A 15,053-nucleotide genomic window follows, 5' to 3' on the forward strand; every position below is an offset into this window, starting at 1 on the left:
AACTTCAGAAAAAGAAAAAAAAAATCCACATTTGACCGTGTCTTCCTTTAAAATGTGAGACACTTTGCTGCAGCAGTTGAGGTCTTTGTCAGCTTAACCGGCTCTGTGGCGTTTATGCTACCGTCACCTTTCAAATAGTCCGCCTCTTGTCGAAGAGCCATCTAAACCAAAGAAATAACAAGAATATAGTACTTTATATTGATTAAATATTTATTTATTTTGTAAGTGACCAAGCAGGATAATACCTGACAAAGTGTGCATTATGAGAAATTACTTTGCTCTTTTGCGTCGGCCGGTTCAGGCCTCTGCGCCGTATGTTCATTCATTCATTTTCTTGACCGCTTTGTCCCTTCCGGGGTTGTTGGGGTGCCGGAGCCTAACCCGGCTGATGTCGGGCGAAGGCGGGGCACACCCTGGACAGGTCGCCAGTCTGTCGCAGGGCCACAATCACACACCCATTCATACCTAGGGGCAATTTAGAGTCACCAATTCACCTATGAAGCATGGACGGTGGGAGGAAGCCGGAGTCCCCGGTGAAAACCCACACATGCACGGGGAGAACATGCAAACTCCACACAGAAAGGTCCCAAATCCCCCAGCCGGGATTCAAACCGGGGCCTTCTTGCTGCGAGGCAAGAGCGCTAACCACTGTGCAGCCTGTGTCGTATGTTAATTTCTCAAAATGCACATTTCGTCGAGTGCTATCTCTTACATAACTCGTGACATCAAGACTTTAAATAAGTCAGACCTTTACTGTCTTAAATACAGAGAAGGTGCAAAGATAAATAAGGATGTCAAACTAGAGCTTCCACAGCTCCATATATATATATAAAACTGGGTGATGTCACATCTGCTCAATCTAGTTCCATATTAAACTCTCAATGGCATATTATTTTGTTGTGACTTTGAAATGTGAGTCAATGAGACAGCAGCCTCTGGTGGTCTTCTCAGGAACTGAGAACTTTTTTCCCTGTTGTGACATAAAGGTCAGAAAAATCTGCAGCAGATATTACAAAAATTGTCTAAATCAGACAAAACTGTCAGTTAATTTTATGTGCTGAAGTTTTTTTTTATTTGACATCCCATAGAATACATGAATACATTTTATTATTTGCTCCACACTGTGAGCCTCATAGGAAACCTCATACACGCAATCACAACCCATATTTCTTCTTCTAAAACCATCACATGTTTATAAATGTGAATTATTAAATCTGATAATGTGTTTCATTGAGACAATTTTATAAGTGAAGAAAAAAAAATACAAATAATCTCATAAAATTCCACTTTGTTCGTCTGCACTTTTTCTGTTTCAAGTCATAAAATGTATTCATTTATTTGTTGGCTTATTTAGATTTGAGCTGTGATTTGTTACTTGTTTTTCCATTGTGCTGGTAAATGCCTTAACTGTGAATGAATGAAGTTAAATTCTATAAAAAAAAACAGACATATAAGTTGCGGAAAGTTCATAAAAATAATAAAAATGACACAACTTCCCTTTTGGAGCATCACATCATTTTTATGTCTCGAGAGCCAGGCTTCAGAACCTGAAGCGTCACAATGATCTTCACAGACTTTCTGAACCAGGGGTAGAAGAGGGCGTAGATCAGAGGGTTTAAGCAGGAGTTCAGGTAGAACAAATATGTGAAAAAAACAACAGATGACAGGCTGACGAAGCCGGCGGGGCCTTCTAGAACGGCACAGTAATACGGCAGGAGACATGTGAGAAAAACCACAACGACCACGCCGAGGGTCCGGGCCGCTCTCAGCTCAGACTTCCTCACGGTCACGCCGCCGCTCTGAGGCTGACCGGCAGCTTGAGGCCGGACGGCCCGAATCTGAGACACGGCCGCCGCAAACACCCGCGCAGACAGGACCGTGATGGCCGTAATAGGAATTACCAGGGAAACAAGCAGATCTGTGACGGCTTCCGCGCTGCTGGCGCCAATCACACACTCGCCCAGGCACAAGTTGAACTTTCCTGGATGCTTAAGGTTTTCATTCAGTAGCACAAAGTCATAGAAGAGAGAGCAGATCCAGCAGAGGGACACGGCCAGCCGAGCTCTGCTCAGAGTGACTTTGGAGGCATAATGCAGAGGGTGACAGATCGCTATGTAACGATCAACTGAGATGAGAACCATGTTTCCCACAGAGGAGCACGTGACAGCAAAATCTAAGACATAGTAAAAAACACACATCAGGTCACCCAGATACCAGCAGCCATCCAGGAATAAAATCTGGAAGACAACCAGGAGGCCCGCGGAGAAGTCAGAGACCGCCAGAGAGAGGATGAGGAGGTTGGTGGGAGTGTGGAGCTGCCTGCAGAACACAAGAAAGAACTCTGTGACCAGAGTTTAAGTGACAGCTCTCAGGTTTACTTGAAAGTCACCTGAATTGAGAGACAGAGATGATGACCAGCAGGTTGAGAGTCACGGCGGTCAGACAGATGAAGCTCAGCGTTAAGGGGACGAGCACAGCGGCAGACGGAGACGGCTTCGTCCTCCTGCAGGAGGAGTTAAGGAGTTCTGGGAAACAGAGTTCCACCTCCTCCATGTGAAGGAGAGCTGAGCTGTGACTGCTCCTCACCAACGGCAGTCTCTTATGGTTTTTGACAGGCAAAGGACAACCCCCCCCCACTCCTCTCCCTTGGTTGGTTCCTTGGTTACATGTCTGTAAGGAGTAGGGGCCCATTATTTGTTTTTATTTATTTCAAATTTTAACGATACTTTCTTAGGGATTAGGGAAAGAATATGGACAAAACTTTACGTTAAGTCTAAATCCCCTCACTATTTAGTGTTAAACTGGGTCAAAAGGTATTTAGTCATCCACCAATTGTGAAAGTTCTCCCACTTAAAAAGATGAGAGAGGCCAGTAATTTACATCATAGGTATACCTCATCTATGAGAGACAAAATTAGAAAAAAAAAATCGAGAAAAAAATCAACTTTTTAAAGAATTCAAGTCAATTATGGTGGGAAATAATTAATTGGTCACCTACAAACAATCAAGACTTCTTTCTCTCACTGTTTGAACTGGTTATCTACCTAAAAAGCATCTGTACACAACCTCAAACAGTCACACTCCGAACTTCACTATGGCCAAGACCAAAGAGCTGTCGAAGGACACCAGAAAGGAGACGTTAAATGCAAATAGAGAGGAATTCCCAACATAAATAAAACATTGCATGAAACAAATTTTTGGGGGGTCATTTTTTTTTCTTATTGACTCCTATATTGATTTCTAATCAATCTTCTTTCTGCTTTTGGCATTTTCACACTTTCTGTGAAGTGTTTTATTTTCTTTCAGAAGTGAATTGTTTCTGCTCTTCTCCTTAGCAGAACACTGCTGAAAAATAAAACTATACCCCCCATTACAACAGGAGAACCAACCTGTAGTCTGATTCAACTGGAGATCATGACAAGTCTATTCTTGTTTTTTTAATTCAATGTCTATTAACTCTAAACTAGAACTAAAATATGATGAGAAAACAAGGATTGATATAGTAGAGGGGACAGATTGACAGAAAACCTTTTTTTTTTTTACTAAATCTGCCTCTAGGTGATTTATTTTTAATGAAATCATAACAAAAATCATCTTAAGAATATAGTGCATCAGATTATTGCCATTATGTAATTGACAGTGAAGATGGAGGGCTCTGTAATGTTACAAAGGAAATACAGTACTAATAAAGTTGCAAATAAAGTGGATTCATGCCTGTTATTCTAGTGTCTCTGGGTGAGTTTCAAGAGATAGTCACAAGAAATGGTTTTCCAAGGATCTTGAAGGAGTTCCCAGAGGTGGTTGGCCCCTTTGCCTTCACTCTGCAGTCCTACTCACCTCAAAACATCTCAATCTCAGTCACACTCCAAACTCCACAATGGCTAAGACCAAAGAGTTGTCTAAGGACACCAGAAACAAGTTGACTTGCACCAGGCTGGAAAGACTGAATCGGTAATAGGTATGCAGCTTGGTGTGAAGAAATTAACTATTAGGACATGTAAGACATACAAGACCACTGATAATCTTCTAAAAGACCTCATCTTCTGGGGTCAAAATAATCACAAAAATCCCAGAACCACATGGGGGAACCTAGTGAATGACCTGCAGAGAGCTGGGAACAACGTAACAAAGACGACCATCAGAAACACACTACGCCGCTATGCAGGGACTCAAACCCTGCAGTACCAGACGTGTCTCCCTGCTAAAGCCAGTACATGTGCAGGCCCGTCTAAAGTTTGCTGGAGAACATTTGGGTGATCCAGAAGAGGACTGGGAGAATGACCTATGCTCAGATGAAACTTTTACTTTTTGGTAAGAACTCTACTGTTTGGAGGAGAAAAAATACTGACTTGCATCCATAGAACACCATAGCTAGCGTAAAGCATAGGGGTGGAAGCATCATGCTTTAGGTCTGTTTTTTTAGCAAAGGGACCAGGAGGACTGATCCATGTAAAGGAAAGAATGAATGGTGCCATGTATGGTTAGATTTTGAGTGGAAACCTCCTTTCATCTGCACTGAAGATGAAACATGGCTGAGTCTTTCAGCGTGACAACCATCCCAGACACACTGCCTATAACTTAACCAAAACTTTACAGAAGATTTCATTTTTCACAAACTTTTCAAGGACCTAGAAATTGCCTTTTTAAATTTAAAAACTTTTCCAGGTTTTTCATGACCGTACAAACTGAGTTGAGCTTCTTACTTTTATGGATCATTAGTTGGCAGCACACCACATTGAGCTCTACACCACACCAAACCATAACAAGATCTCTCAAGAACCATGTTGTGGTAGATGTGGCCACGTGGTTGTTGTTGTTACAGAGCTCAACGACATTTATGTAACTTAGTTTGAACTAATATCACTAAAGGAAAAGCACCATGAATATGGTTGGTAAAACCTACTTGTATGTAGATACAGTTGAGGTGCTTAATGTTCTGATTCTTAAATTATTCGTGTGATCATTGGGAGGCTGATCAACCACCAGGTGAGGTTGTTTGAAGATCATAGTGTGACGAAGGCACGGAGGCGTTTGGATCCATTTGCAAACAGGTAAGGTTTATTAAACATCCAAAACAGACAAGGGCAAAAGCAGAGACGTAGTCGGAGGCCAGGCAGAGGTCAAGGACGAGGAGCTAGACAGGAAGACGAGTAAACAGGCAAGGGTCAAAACACGAGTAAGCTGACATGGGATAAACGCTCGGAAATTGCTAGGGATAAACTAGGCAATACTTCGCGGATATGATGAGTGAAGTGAACGCTTAAATATGGTGAGACTAATGGAGATGATGGAGTACAGCTGGTGAGAAGCAGTCAGTATTCTGGAGAGGGTTCCCTCTGGTGGTCAGGGGTGGAGCTGGGAGTTGGAGTCCTGACACATAGAGGTGGAACACCTTTTGACCTCGGGTTCCTCACTAAGGATGTGTCCAAGCTTCAGCTTTTAAAGATGTTTGAAAATTCGACTCAATCTGAAATGATGTTTATCCTAATCGGTTTAATCATAATGAGTGTGGGAAGTGATTATGACACATTTCCTTCATGCTGAAGCGTTCCTGAACATATCATGCATTTTGTCTGTCTGGGTTTCCTTGTCATTACAATGTGAGAGTTCATTTTAGCTTTGTTTACAAAACACAAACAGCTGGATCCAAGTGCAGCAGGTTTTATTGGGAAATACAGGAGAACAGGAATGAAGGACAGCTAAAAGTCTACAAAGCTAAATCAGGGTCAGGCAGGCGGGGGTCAAACACGAGCATGAGGGCATCAGAAAACAACCAGGCGAGGGTCGGGGCAGGCGGCAAACAATCAGAGTCGAAGACGAAGCAGAAGATCAGGTCAGGATGAGAACGCTCAGTGATGCAGGCACAAACAAGACTTCGCACTGAGCAGAAGTCACTGCTCTGACTAAATACTGCTGGGAGTGATTGCCGATGGAAAACAACAGTGGGGCTGATGGGAAGTGTAGTGTAGAAGTGCTAGTCCTCATGAGATGGATTCCGCTGATGCCAGAGGGAGCAGCAAATGGGATCATAAAATCTTTTAATTATAAAATAATAATTTACATCAGATTCTCTGACAATAACCCATTACAGGCTGCACTCTGGTGCGTTAGTTGTGTGGGGGGATGACTGTGTGCTCTACAACATACGGGCAACCTGTCCAGAGTGTATCCCGCCTTCATCTAACAGTAGCCAGGACAGGCTCCAGCAACCCCAAAGGGCATGCAGCGTGTTACAGAACTGGATGGATGGAACTATTAGTAGTGTCTAAACTCATTGGGGATTTTGCCAATTACAACAGCTGTTTGCAATAATGTAGGATAGACATGAATCACAATACCCCATTATTATAGTTTTCATTTAAATTAAACCTGAAGATTAGAGAAAGCTTTTAGATTTAAAATTTTTGGTTTGAAACAAGCATAACACATTGTTACGGCCACCTTGGCCGTACCACGGAGGAGTGTGGTTCCGACTCAGAACCAAAAAGATGAAGTACTCACAGATGTCAAATTAAAAAATAAAAATGACTCTTATTTCTTAATCATTTATTTCAGAATAACTTGAATCTTAATTCTCAAACAAAATCTATATGGCATCGACATGCATAACTGTGATTCCTCCTTAGAAGAAAACCTAGTTTTGTATGTTTTTTTTGTCATTTATTACCTTGTTTTGACAATGTTTTTGTTTAAATTTTAAATGCATGGATTTTTTATTTTCTCTCTAAGTGTTTTTTAAAAATTTTAAATCATGAAAAATTCTGTATGATCTCAATTTTAGGGATTTGTGCTGCAAACTCGACCAAGAATTGCGCTTTTTTTGGTCAGTTTCAGGTTAATTGTGGATCAATATTTAAAAAAAAGGTGAGGTTGCTCTGTTAAGATGAATTTCAGCCATTGTGGCAAAAAAAGTAGTTTTAAAAGTAAATTAACAGAGCAAATTGCAAAGTAGTAAAAATTCAAAAAGATGTAAGAATAAAACTAATATTTCATTGAATTTCATGGTAAATCAACATGAGATGCTTGAACTCCAGGCCTCAAGGGCCGGTGTGTCTGCATGTTTTAAGGGCCGGTGTGTCTGCATGTTTTCAGGAGTTTGTCGGCTTGTTCACAGCTGATTACCTGGATCAGGTGTGTCCAACCAATTAGAACATGTCAGAGCAGATCCATTGGATACCTCTATCACCATTCCGGGTTTATGGCATTGAAGATGGCTTCAGATCTTACTATAAACATATATTCTTGCTTTTATTCTCAACATGAGGCAGATTGTTTATGTGGAAGCTCTTAAAGATCACAAACAGATCTACATTAAGTTGGCATCACGGGAATCAGCTTTCAGAACTCCGAGCGTCATGATGAGTTTGATCGATTTTCTGAACCAAGGATAGAAAAAGGCGTAGATGATCGGGTTCAGGCACGAGTTAAAGAAGGCCAGAAAAAACATGAACGCGGCGGAGACGGCGTCGATCAGCGTTTCCTGACCTGTGAGCGAGGCAGAGTAGGAGGGGAACAGACACAGGATAAACACAAAAACCACAACGCCGAGAGTGCCGGCGGCCTTCATCTCAGACTTTCTCACCATCGCTCTGTTTTTGCGAGGGCCGGCTGCAACCTGAGAGCGCAGGGCCCGCCCCTGAGACACCGCCACCACAAACACTCTGCCGTACAGGACCGCTATGACCGCGATGGGAACAAAGAAGGACACAACCTGGTCAACAACGTGACTGGCGGGACTCAGGTGGACCACACAGTCTCCGGAGCAGGAGCTGAACCGGCCCGGCTGCTTGAGGTTATCCTTCATCATTAGAATGTCGTAAAGGAGCGAGCAGCTCCAGCAGAGGACCACGCCCACTCCCGCTCTCTTTGGGGTGATTTTAGCAGGATAATGCAAAGGATAACAAATGGCCACATACCTGTCGACTGATATGAGAACCATAGTCCCTATGGAGGCACAGGTAGTGACTACGACTAAAATGTAGTAAAAAACACACATGACATCTCCCAGATACCAGCAGCCGTCTAAGAGCGGGATCTGAAACAGCAGGAGGAGGCCCACGCAGAAGTCTGCTACCGCCAGAGAGAGCAGCAGGAGGTTGGTGGGAGTGTGGAGCTGCCTGAGGACGACACAGAGAATCCCCATCATCCACCACAAGACATCCAGATGGAGGAGGAGGCTTCACCCCTTACCTGAAGTGAGAGATGGAGATGATGAGCAGTAGGTTCAGAACCGCAGTAAGAACAGAGAGGAAGGACAGCAGAACTGAAGCCAGCAGCGTGAAGGACGGAGAACGCTTCTGTTTGGGACACGAGCCGTTGATCGCCGGAAAGCAGAGGTCACCTCCTTCCATCGTCAGAGCCGAGCTGGGATCTGCTGCAGACGCTGAATGCTTAAAGCTTAAAGCTGCTCTGAGTGTGAGGATGACCACAGGGGGACGACCCAGAGAATCACAGGGGAACCAACTTTACTAGAACTTTCTGATGTGATGATGAAGATGAAAAAAACAGGAATCCTCTGATGACTTGAGGAGAAGCACAAAGAAAACCTGAAAAAATAAAAACATAAATAAAATAAAACAAACTAAATCACATTAACCTTTGCAGTGTCTTCAAATTAGGGCTAACGCAGGGGATCAATTAAAAAAAAAAAAGTGAATGCGTTAATGTTTATTAACGTTGTCTTCCACATTATTTCTGAAAATGCACATTTTGTCGGGCACTATCCTGCTTATACCATGGTCATCTACAAAAGTAATAAATATTTAATCGACTTTTAGTACTTTAATCTTAGGGTGGACACATTTGGTCCGCTTAAAGAGAACCAGAGTTTGTTTCCCCCGATAATCCGGGATAAAGTTTTAGTCTGAATACGCGCAAATTAACTGTGGTCCGCAACCAGGAACCGCTTTCTCACCCATCTTTCAAACCGAGAGCAGAACAACTGAACCAAAATGGCCACCGTAGCCGACAGTTATGTGATGTAAACACGTCGATCGGTGAGCCATGGACAAATGTAGAGCATCGATTGTCATGTTAGCCAAAAGGAAATAATTGTTCCAACTGTTTACTTGCTAGAACGTTTATTTTAACACCACTGTGTCTCGTTATGCGGAACGCTCACGAGGTGCTGCCGTGACGTCATCTTAAAAGCTCCATTGTAGTTCCAACAGAATTAAAATCAAAGCCATAACATCACAACGATGAGAACTCATTAAAATGTGGTCGGATGAATTCATGCTCAATAAAACAACTTTTTTTTTAAACTGATCCACATTGATTCTATCGACAATCCACATGTCACAAACACTTATTAGCGTGTGTACCTGTATCCGTAGCATCTCCAGTAACCGTCAGGCAGGATTCCTCCGCGGTACCAAACCAGCAGTGAAATGTGTTGAACCTTCATACAGACGCTCAAAATCCATCAGCAAAATAAAAAGTTTGAATAAGTGAAAAATCCTGGAAAGCATTTGCAGACCGCAGCGAATCCATTTTTCTCTCCTGTTTTGACCCGCCCCCATAACTGCTGGCCAATGACTGAGGAGATCTTTAGTCACATGGTTTTGTTTACAAAGTTTGGTCTGAAACAGAAACCTCTGATAGACTAAAACACAAGGTTCAGGACTCGTTTCGGGACAAATAAGTGAACTCAGTCCGGACCAACAGACATTTCCAGTCTAGGAACACCCTCAGTCACTTTCTGAGTTATAACAATTTATACATTTAAACATTTCAGACAATAAACAATGAAGTAACATTTTCTCTGTGGCCTTTTATTTATCAAAAGCTGCACAATGTCATGTAAAATTGATCCGGTAAAACATTGTGATTAATCCTGATTAATGTTTTGAGACTGTTGTTCCAAATGGACCTAAAATGTTGTAAACTGAGAATCTTATACTTGGCTGCAAAAGGTGAACAAAATAGAAAGTTTTTATTGAACTGAACATTTGAGATAAGATTTACAATAGAAAAATAATGGGTTTAATTCATTGACTGTATGTGAGAACTGGACTGAGTGACTCCTCCTTCCTGGAAGATTCAAAAGATAGGGAGGAAGTAAGATGAGAGACGACATATATGAAAACATATGTGCTGCAAATGCAAAAACTTATTTTGAAAACAAATATTTAATGTTCTTATTTGTAACTTTGAAAGTTTTATTTTTTATCCTGAAAAATTTCCTTTGCAATTTAGGACATTTTGATCTCAACACTTTGCAGTGTGGTGGATCAAATATCACTTTCTTGGTTCAAGGATGCAACAGTTTAGTTTTAAACTGTAACACATATTATTTTATGAAATCACACCAAGGCAAATGTACCACTTTTGTAGATTTTTTTTTCTATGACAAGGAAAAAAGCACAATATTCTATATTTCTAAACTGTTTTGAAGACTTCTTTTTTCAGTGTGAGGCTACTGTTATGCGCTGATCACAGCCTGCAGACACTAATGTACAATATATGTAAGTAAACCACAAAACATTTGGAGATTCATATTTACAAATAAAAACAAAAATCTGTTCTGAAGTGAAAACACTGAAGACGTTTTTCATCTGGAGGTTGTTGGTTTAAGATCCACATAAATTCAGGCAGATGTGAAAATCAAAAGAAAAAAGCAAAAAAGATGAATTTGAAATAATTTATTTAAAATCATGTCAGAGATCATCTGAGCTTTAGACATTCAGGACCATGTGGGGCCACACTGCAGACTGCTCAGGGATTGAAAGAACATTTCCCACATAAGAAAATACCTGAACAGTCATAAAAGAAACATTTACTTAATTCTATTTTGGATCAAAGACGTTAATCCACATGATTAGAATTTTAAATGAAGGATGTAAAAAGTGCAGGAACATTTTCTTTATTTTGGGACGGCTTAAGTTTCCACAGAAACCTAGAAATATAACAAATGTAAGTATCATTCTGTCCATATTTGCATTTACAATTATAAGATATATTCAATTCTTTTTAATGTTTATGTGAATAATGTAAGCTGAATATTGTATGAGCTGACTGTACCTAGAACATCCAGGCCACAGAGATGAGGGCGGGGTTTCGGTCCTCGTATCGGGGTAGGGCCGAGCGCCGCCTCCTCCGGCCCAGACTGCACCTCTGGAGAGATGAAGAGAGAGAAGCCCTTTTAGTGTTGGTTCTGGAAAAACAGGGCTCAGACGAGGGAAGGTTTTGACCGTATTGAGCGACAAGTCGGAGTCAACACTTATACGAAACATAAGCAGCGAGAAAGTAGATTTTTGCTGCATACGGTACTATTAAACATTACTTCAATGTAAATATTTTTAACAGCGCAAATGCAGTTGAGAATAAATCCTGACTAAAACTACAAAATGCAGGGGCTTTAAAGAAAAATAATTTATTTGATTTTTGTACTAAAGAACTTGTTAAAGTCAAGAAATGCACAAAAAAAGAAATCTTTATTTATAAACCGCGTTTCATGAACCACGCCAGCTCATTGAGCAAAATTGAACATTTAAAAGCAAAAAAGTGTATTCCATTCCACCCCAGCCACTGACCCCGACCCTAATGGAGCTCACCTGGACACAGTTATCCCCCTGTTTGATGCACAGCTCTACTCTGCAGTGCAGGAAGACTTCGCTGTTCCTGCCAGAAAACTGGAAGGTGTTGAAGCAGAAGTGGTTGGAGGTTCCCTGCCCGTTGCCCGTCACCTTCACGGTTTCATCAATGGGGTTGGGGCAGCTGTGGAGGCAAACAGAGATGACAGAGTCTGGGAAAGAGACGCAAAGACAGATCCGATCTTTGCAAACCCTTTCGAGGTTCTCACCCGTTCTTCACCAGGTCGTATCTCAGGTTTCCAGTCGGTGACGGCTGATCGGTCGCCCAGCAGGAGTCCGTAACCACGGAAACCGCATTGCCATCAAGTCCCTCCGTCTTCAGCTCCACGCAGATTTGTTGGTTCAGGTCAAGTTCGCTTCTTTCATCTAACTGTGTTGTGAGGTCTGAGCTGGTGAATGCTTTCATGGTCAGATTGTAGCTCCACTCCCCAGAGGAAACGTGCTGGATCACCGAGCTGAAACAGAGAACTGACTTATTTACTGGAATTCTGACAAACTCAACATGAGTACATCCAAACAGGTTTCTTTCCTTATGACGGATGGAACCAACCTGCATTTTTTTTTCCATTTAATGTATAATCTTATCCAGAAGAAAGTTTTTTTGGGAAACTACTGGACAACCTCCAACACATCTGACCATAAACATGTTCATACATAGTCACATCGACAAAAAAATAAACCTATTCAGAAAGTATGGCTAAAAAGAGGAAACAAAAGAAGACTTCAAAATAAAAGACAAAAAAGGAGTCCTTACTCCAAATAAGGATTCATTGTTCCCACAGATCATAACAATAACACATAATAAACCGGCTGTGTAATGCTAATAAAGTTGCTCAAACTTTATTAGTAGCATTACCAATTTTAATGACTATTTTTCTCTTTCTGTTGCTCCTTAATAGTCATTAAAGGCTGAAGTTGGTGTCTGATTTTTCGGCTTCCACTTTTGCAGTTATGGATTTATGGAGAAATTTTAATGGTGTACAAATAAAGTTTAAAGCTGCTGCAGATATTTTATATACGAAGAAGATAAACTTCACCCTCAAAAGTTAAGAGAAACTGGAAGCATGAAAAATAATGAATCAGATTCCGACTTCAGTCTCGTACAGAGGCTGGTCTGTTAAAAAGGTTGAGGACCACTGCCTTAAGACAGCGATAAAAAGTTTGTTTTTGGTCCAATAATTTACAGATAATTATTAAAGCAGCTCAGAAACAGTAGCTGAGAACTGAAATAATTGAGGAGAAAGATTGTTGAGGAAGAAAAAAGAAAGTAGATGATAAAACTGTCCATCCGGCTCTGATTACATCAGTCAGTCAGCATTGGCCACGCCCACTTAGTATTTCAGAACCAATTTTGAACGTAGGCCTTCAAAACACTGAGCATTACAGTAAAGTTTATACATTAAGGAGCCGGTCTCGATTGACCTCCTCACCTGTGCTTGAACCGCATGGCCAAACTCTTCACCTCTGGTTGGCTGAGGTAACAGGAGAAGTCCACATGCAGCTTCTCATGACGGACGATCGCGCCAGACGTCGCTGACTTTGTCATGATGGCGTTCTTGTAGATGATTTGTGAGTCGTTCGCCTGCAGATTCATCTTGAGTTTATTTGTCTTCATCATAAACACTGACGTGTGTGAAGTTTGTATGTTCTCCTCATTCATACGCAGGTTATCCGGTTTCCTCCCACTGTCCTAAAACCGGCTTCATAGCTTCACCGATGACTATAAATCGTCCCCAAGTGTGTATGTGTGTGGTTGTGTAACCCTGCAAAGGACTAGTGATCTTTGCATAAGTGTAGCTGGGATAGGCTCCAGCAACCTTGTGACCCCTAAAAATGATTCAGTGGATGAATGGTAGAAGTCTGACACATTTGGTGTGTGGTTTACTGTTCTGTAAACTTCTCTCGTGCTCAGAACTTTATTTAATTCTTCAAGTTAGAACCCCTTAAAAATGGATATTTAGATGGGGGTGGGAGGATGATGGTTTGGGCTCATGACACAGGCGACTTCTTAACTATTAGGCCTTCAGAGATCTGAGATTTTTATTGTTTTTTTTATTTATTCATTGAAGTCTTTATTTTAATCTAAAGAAGACACCCACCATGATCAGGGTTCCACATGGCCTCTCAGTGTCGAAGCCAAAGGTCACCATGTGGGTCACGTTGTCCATTTCTCCTTTGCAGGTCTGGTCATTGAGGTGTAAGGTGGTGTAGTCGATGCTTTCGTCCTCCAGGAGACAGTTGGCCAGAACCACCGAGGCAGATTTCTTCTCACAAACCAACGGCTCACCTGAGATTCACACGGAACAAAGAAAGTTTTGCTTCCCTGCTTTGTTCTTGTGAACTGTAGCATTAAAACCACAGCAGATTAAAAGTCTGATTTGAAACCTATCAAAGCATTTTATAAAGACACAGAATACTAAGATAAAAACGAGGAGAAGACCAATGAGAGATTGTGTTTTTTGTCCTCTGATGACTCACCAAAGCTGCCTGTTGGTTTGTACTTAGAGGCAAAAATGGCGCGGCAATGACAGCGAAGCTTCTGACTGTGAGTGTCCAGACCACAGAACTCATGAGAGCTGCAGCTCTGACAGGCTGCCCGCTGTACTCCAGCTGCAAACAGAAAATCCATTGAAAAAGCTGAAAACATCATGAATCCGCTATGATTATATTTATCTGAACTCAACTGTGACATCACTGATCCGAACAATTAAAGCAGATAAATGATCTCAAAGGAAAACTTGTTATAAAACAGGTTAAAGAAATATGAAAACGAGACGAGAAGCAAAGACTGTGTGGAAAGGTTTCAAAGACTTCAACACAGAGAAAAATTTAAGCGCAAAAAACACAAGGAAGAATCATCCAGGAGGTCATGAAGAAGCAGAAAAAGGTCTCACATGACCCAGCTAAGGTCAGAGGTCACGATTCAACAACCAAAAAGATATTCCTGAATTTAGGTACTGTAGATCCATGGAAGAATTGAAGGAGAAAGATGCTGCTGAGCAAAAGGAACACATAGAAACATCTGGATTATCTCCAAAACTTCTTAAAAAATCCACAATTGACTTAAGAAATAAAAATGACCAAAAAAACTAAAACAAACAAAAAAAAATAGTTAAAATCAAAGACAAATAGACAGAAACAAAAAGAAAAAAACAAGATGAATGTAGCCTCAACTGGGCTCACACCAGTATGTCTTGCTTGTGCCTGTCCCAAGCCCGGTAAATGCAGAGAGTAGTGTCAGGAAAAGCATTTAACATAAAATGTATAAGACATCCCAGAACAGAAGATGGTTTTCTAAGCGTTTTAAGGTCCTGGAGGGGATACGACACCTCAAACTCTCAAAACCCCCAGACTTGGGCAGACTAATTCAAGGTCAAGAGACAAAAGAGGAATTTTGTGGAAGTTTTGGATCCTGTAACATTTGGAGTCTAAAGAAAAAAGAAACACTGAAGCTTCAATT

The 15,053-nt window shown here is 41.3% G+C and overlaps 3 protein-coding genes across 4 annotated transcripts in view; all 3 read right to left on the reverse strand.

The window, feature by feature from the left end:
* Positions 1 to 1,106: 1,106 nt before the first annotated feature.
* LOC112155177 (trace amine-associated receptor 13c-like) lies at positions 1,107 to 2,553 on the reverse strand. Its single transcript, XM_024286693.2, has 2 exons — positions 2,390 to 2,553; positions 1,107 to 2,319 (listed from the first exon to the last, which is right to left on the reverse strand). Exons 1-2 carry the CDS (start codon positions 2,551 to 2,553, stop codon positions 1,509 to 1,511), a joined length of 975 nt encoding a protein of 324 aa, XP_024142461.1. The 3' UTR covers positions 1,107 to 1,508.
* A 4,374-nt stretch (positions 2,554 to 6,927) lies between these two features.
* Positions 6,928 to 10,238, reverse strand: LOC112155409 (trace amine-associated receptor 13c-like). The gene is made up of 2 exons (XM_024287009.2): positions 8,190 to 10,238; positions 6,928 to 8,116 (listed from the first exon to the last, which is right to left on the reverse strand). The coding sequence occupies exons 1-2, from the start codon at positions 8,348 to 8,350 to the stop codon at positions 7,306 to 7,308; spliced, it is 972 nt and encodes a 323-aa protein (XP_024142777.1). The 5' UTR covers positions 8,351 to 10,238; the 3' UTR covers positions 6,928 to 7,305.
* Positions 10,239 to 10,627: 389 nt separating this feature from the next.
* LOC112154975 (alpha-tectorin) overlaps positions 10,628 to 15,053 on the reverse strand; it is a 34,931-nt gene continuing 30,505 nt past the window's right edge. For both annotated transcript variants that reach the window (XM_024286279.2, XM_036209554.1), the window contains 7 exons: positions 14,072 to 14,203; positions 13,693 to 13,880; positions 13,024 to 13,175; positions 11,803 to 12,048; positions 11,555 to 11,717; positions 11,022 to 11,114; positions 10,628 to 10,896 (listed from right to left, as the gene is read on the reverse strand). In XM_024286279.2, coding sequence (XP_024142047.1) covers positions 11,022 to 11,114; positions 11,555 to 11,717; positions 11,803 to 12,048; positions 13,024 to 13,175; positions 13,693 to 13,880; positions 14,072 to 14,203 — 974 coding nt within the window. In that variant the 3' untranslated portion in view covers positions 10,628 to 10,896. The remainder of the gene's footprint in view (positions 10,897 to 11,021; positions 11,115 to 11,554; positions 11,718 to 11,802; positions 12,049 to 13,023; positions 13,176 to 13,692; positions 13,881 to 14,071; positions 14,204 to 15,053) is intronic.

This window comes from Oryzias melastigma, linkage group LG21 (assembly GCF_002922805.2).
Source record: "Oryzias melastigma strain HK-1 linkage group LG21, ASM292280v2, whole genome shotgun sequence".
Lineage (NCBI taxonomy): Eukaryota > Metazoa > Chordata > Actinopteri > Beloniformes > Adrianichthyidae > Oryzias > Oryzias melastigma.

Excerpts from the sequence above, each read along its gene's own strand:
- LOC112155177 (XM_024286693.2), bottom strand. The coding sequence starts at position 2,553 with ATGGAGGAGGTGGAACTCTGTTTCCCAGAACTCCTTAACTCCTCCTGC. Across the intron at positions 2,320-2,389 it reads ATCTCTGTCTCTCAATTCAG|GCAGCTCCACACTCCCACCA; the intron begins GTGACTTTCAAG and ends TGTGTTCTGCAG.
- LOC112155409 (XM_024287009.2), bottom strand. The coding sequence starts at position 8,350 with ATGGAAGGAGGTGACCTCTGCTTTCCGGCGATCAACGGCTCGTGTCCC. Across the intron at positions 8,117-8,189 it reads ATCTCCATCTCTCACTTCAG|GCAGCTCCACACTCCCACCA; the intron begins GTAAGGGGTGAA and ends TGTCGTCCTCAG.